The 5,025-nt window shown below is 37.0% G+C and overlaps 1 protein-coding gene across 1 annotated transcript in view; it reads right to left on the reverse strand.

The window, feature by feature from the left end:
• Positions 1-5,025, reverse strand: part of prrc2c (proline-rich coiled-coil 2C) — a gene marked incomplete in the record, with an annotated part of 90,325 nt that overhangs the window by 66,395 nt on the left and 18,905 nt on the right. Inside the window, 1 exon segment of the mRNA XM_014026140.1 lies at positions 4,461-4,627. Within this exon segment, the coding sequence (XP_013881594.1) occupies positions 4,461-4,572 (112 nt within the window).

Genomic DNA, 5,025 nt, shown 5'->3' on the forward strand with positions numbered 1-5,025 from the left:
GTGTTTCCATTGCAGTTTTGCGACAAACACCAATTTCGATGTGGCCAAAATACCACCTCATCCTAGAGTAAAAACATTTTGTCGAAAAACATTCTTTGTCGAAATTGACGTGTTTCCATTGAGCAAATTTATTTTCAAAATTCTAATTTGCACATTTTCATGGTCAATGGAAACGCAGCAAATGTAGCTTTGAGTCATACAGGTTAATCTGAGACGGCATAATCAGGTTTCCTACAATTTAAGGTAAACTAAATTTAAGACTTTAAGACTTTTTAATGCCAAATGAAATCAAGTTCAAGACCAATTTCATAATAAACACAAATGACAAAAAAATAAATAAAACTGGCAGAAACTCATGAATCAAAGTATTTTTGGTTGAAGTATTCAAATATTCCTAACAAATCAATTGTTTTTAACCATATCGAACTGCTTTTTTGTCAAATATAGCAGAAATGTTCTTAGCAGTCAGTTTTAAACATAATTTAATTCCTGGAAATTCTCTAACGATCCAAAATTTGGAGTTTTATGACCTACAGTTGGGTCTCAACCCTAATTTGCTGTGGATGAAACCTTAAAGTGCCTGTGACATCAACTTTTTTGTAAGAAATGTGAATATATTTTTGGAAAAACAACATTATTAAAATATTATGAAACAAATTTCACGACGCTCAGACAGACGGTTGTTGAGATATTTGCATGTGAAGCAACAGGAAGTGATGTCAAAGAGGAATGTCTGCATGTGAATGTTTAAAAATGTTACCAATTATTTTAATATTTGAGACAGATTACAATCATCCTATTTACAATGTGYTAACATTTTTAAGACTTCTGAAAGACTGATTTAAGACATTTTAAGGCTAATTAAGGCCTTATTTTTGGATCGATGAATTCAATGCCTTTTAAAGACTTTTTAAGGGTCTGTAGGAACCCTAATTATGGATGTGACGAGTAATGCATAAAAAAATGATGAATTTTATTTTCACACTCAAACCTAAAGTTAATTCGAGCAGATTTTTAAAAGGTATAAGTTCTTTTGAGAAGTGAACTGCTAAAACTTGAAATGTTTGTGTAAGAGTAGACTTTCTGTATTACTCTTCTCCTGGTGCCATTTCCTGTGTAGTCTGGGTTTTCTTTTCAAAAATAAAAATGCTTAAGATTTAGGAGAAAAGCTGCAAAAGTGCCGGTATACCACAGTCTGAAACAGTGTTTAGCACTGACACAGTTACACCTTAGCTCAGTTACCTTTGCTCTGATCATGTGGATCAACTGAAATTCCTGAATACAACTTTAGTGCATGTGGTGTGACTGCAGTGTGGACTGAAGTCACTGACCCCATGTGCACAGTTCTGATTTCACTATTTAACTATTTAAACAACTATTTTACAAAGTTTCACATCAGCTACAACATTTTACTGTCATGGTTGTTCCAACAAAGAGACTGGTGTTTGTTTACAGCAGCTCATTAAAGCTACTTATTCATAATCGGGTCATGGAGGTAACAAGTCCAGGACAGAAAACCGGATCTTCCTCTTCCCAGTGACACTTTCCAGCTCATCCTGGGGGGTCCTGAGGCCTCTCCAAACCAGACAGGATACACCCCCCACAGCAAGTCCTGGGTCTTCCCAGGGGACCTCCTACCAGTGAGACATGCAAGTAGAGGTCTCTGCAGTACATGTATTTCTGTGGGCGGAGTTTGCCCTAACACTAATCGCGTTTCCATCCAGTTCTAGAGTGAATTTTTATCGAAATTTTCAAAATTCGCAAAAAAATTAAATAAATAAAATTTTGAATCTAGACTGTTTCTATCTAGTTTCCCTCTCGACTGTTTGATGTGAATAAACGAGGCTACACAACGCGTGATTACGTCAGACGTCGGCGACAAGCTTTGCGGTAGTAAACAGGAAGTGAAACTTGCTAACTAGCAGAGGCTAATCATCTCGGGACAATGGAGCGATTTTTTCGTGAATGCCTTGCTATTGGGCAAGTTGTAATAATTCTATCTATTCAGCTAGTACAGGCTATGTTTAACGCTGCCAGGAGACGTAGGGAAATAAACGCAATGTTTTTGCACGTTTATGATAACATCCGGGACGAGGCAGGAAAGCGGAAACAGCTGAACGTCACGTGAGGTAAATATGCGCTACGTCAGAATTTATTTGGCAAACGTGTTTCCATCTCCCATTTTGCGCATTAACTACTTTGTGAATCATCCAAAAACCACCTCAAGCGAGCGTAAAAACTTTTTGGCGAATTGAGGATTTTTTTTCTTCAAATTTTGCTGTTTCCATCCGACTTTTTTTTGCATTTTTAATGCGACACTTCTAAATCAATCAATCAACTTTATTTTTGGTAAATCTTTCACATTAAACATAAAAAACAACAAAACGGAAACAATAAACTCATAATTTACCAAAAAAGGGATAGGCTGAAGCCAAGCTTATTCTTGCCTACCTTATTTTATGCTTAACAACCTACCAAGATATCTTCACAAAACTAGGGTTGGGCAATATTGGCAAATAAATTAATCAAGATTAATTGTGGTATTTAGCTGATAACGATTAATTTGACAATCAATCCCCTGGAGTCCCTGGACACCCTTATATCCTGGTCACATGACCAATTTAGTGGGAAAGATTTGCTCTTTGTAAAAAAACTGTTCCAAATTGTGTCAAAATTACAGACTTCAGGCTGTATATCATACTATAAATTGTTTTGATAGATAAATAAGTTACAGAACTTTTTTTTTTACACTTTTTTTTTACGTTCATTATATCTGAAGCAGAGAGGAGCACTGAGCGGACTCTGCCTCGTGACATTAACCATATTAATCACCAAGTGTCAAAAAGTAATCGATTAATGTTTTTCTGACGATTAATTGCACACGATACGATTATGCCCAACCCTACACAAAACATAAATAAATCTACATAACAGCGTAAGATGTTCTCCTTTTACATTTCAGAGCTCYTTTAAAGCTCACAAAAAAAGCACATAGCTTGAGATCATCATTAAATTCATTCCACAGTTTGCGCATCAAAAAGCCTTGATGGAAACACGGTTACTGATAGGCAGAGTTAGTGTGTGGGCGGGGTTTGTCCTAACCCTGATTGGTCAGATTGACTTGTCTTGTTGGGCAACTTAAAAGAGGAAATGGTATTAGTAAAATAATATAATTTATTGACTGTCCGTGTAGTTTAAAGCAGAACAATAGCTTAAATAAAAGTTAGTGTGAACATGTTAACATAAATTATTGACTTTAAATACCATGCGGCAAGCACCTTCCTGTTTCGAGTTAAGACTAATATTAAGTCATACTCATTTTTAGCTATCTTTTACAGGCTGGTTAGGGATGTTTTGACAGAGTCAAATTTATTTCACATCTCTCCACATGTATGGCGTTCACTCCTATCATGACTAAAATTAATATCTATATTAAAAAATATACGTGCTTCCAGGTGGTTCCTGGCCAATTTGACCAAACTACTACCCGCTTCCTCCAGTTTCCTCAAACCCCACTGTCAATCTGACCAATATTGAGTTGGGCAAACTCCTCCCACAAAATAAGAAACTCTTATGGTACGTTCACACCAAATGCGTTTTGAGCGACAGGAGCGGCCGATTTACATGCAGTCTTTGAGGATGCGCCTCTAGAGGTCGTGCGTCGCGTCACGTACGTTTTGGGCGGCGCGCAAGGAAGGCGGAAGGGGCGCAGAGCGTTTTCCGCGCACGCTGTGCTGCGGAAGCCGCCGCCGCCCGAGCCTTCTGATATAGCCATAACATGTGCTTGTGTCTGAGCAAGTATTACTTTGAATTTATCCAGTTTAGGTACAAGACTTCTCATATTTAAATGACAGATTTAAGGTAGATGATATTTACCAAAGTGAGGATAAGTTATGGTCCATGCTTGTATACACGCCATAGGACACTTGTGTGCTGTTGTTTTTTGAAAATGATGTCCGTCATTTGCGTCTTTGATCTTCTGTTTATGTAGCATACAGAGTAACAGCAACACTAAAGCTGAGGTAAATTTGGTCAAAAACAGACCTGCAGATGCCTGTAAAGCCAAATGGGATGTATTTTCCTGCAGCGATACTGCACAGCTACGTACATCTTGATTGTAGTAAGGGTGTTTTTCCCATAATGATTTTTAGATTATATTCACTAAATAAAGAGATGTGATTATAAAGAGAAAAGACTTAATTATCAAAAAAGATAACGACTTTAGGTTTTGTCAAGCTAATAAGTTGAGTTACGTTGAACATGAACACTTTTCAGGGTCAAGGAAATKAAATACTTCCAAGAACTGCAGAGTACTTTGATGAGGAACTGTTATCTCATTGGTAGTTTTCCTCATTGTAGACAAACATACATTTTTCAAAGTCTCACAGAGGGTACAAAAAGTAAACACAATTTTAACCTGTTTGATAGTTTTCGGACAGTAAACAAAACATAACTCTTACCAGCAGTTTTCTGGGTTTCCAGAGATTTGCCTTTGTAAGTGTTGAAAAGGCTAAGGGTTGCATACTTTTTGCCATCCTTTGCCTTGGTGCTCTGCCCTGACTTCTCTGACATTTCGCTGGAAACTCATTGAGTCTGGTCCTTTGGCCTCACCCCAAGAACCAGCCTCCTGGACAGGACAAAAACACAGAAAAAACATTTTTTTAAATGGAGCAGGGGTTATTCAGGACCAGTAAATATTAAAACAAACTTGAATTGATCGTTCATTTGTCAAGTCTTCCCAACCACATACATAACCATTATAAAAAAGTTAAAGCACAAAAATGTGAATTTTTAATATATTTGCCGTATTATGTCATAGAAGTGGTGACATGGCACTGAGGTGAACATGTTAGTCTGGTATGATAAAGTCAGGTAGTGAAATAAAATCAGTACAGGCAAAGATTCATTCATATAGATCTGCAGTGTCATATCAAAGCCAGAGGACATTTGTGACCCATCATATCGAAATGAGGATTAAGTCAAATTTGGTCAAAATGACCTAATTACATTTTCAGATTCTTGTCT

The sequence above is a fragment of the Austrofundulus limnaeus genome, unplaced genomic scaffold (assembly GCF_001266775.1).
Source record: "Austrofundulus limnaeus strain Quisiro unplaced genomic scaffold, Austrofundulus_limnaeus-1.0 Scaffold529, whole genome shotgun sequence".
NCBI lineage: Eukaryota > Metazoa > Chordata > Actinopteri > Cyprinodontiformes > Rivulidae > Austrofundulus > Austrofundulus limnaeus.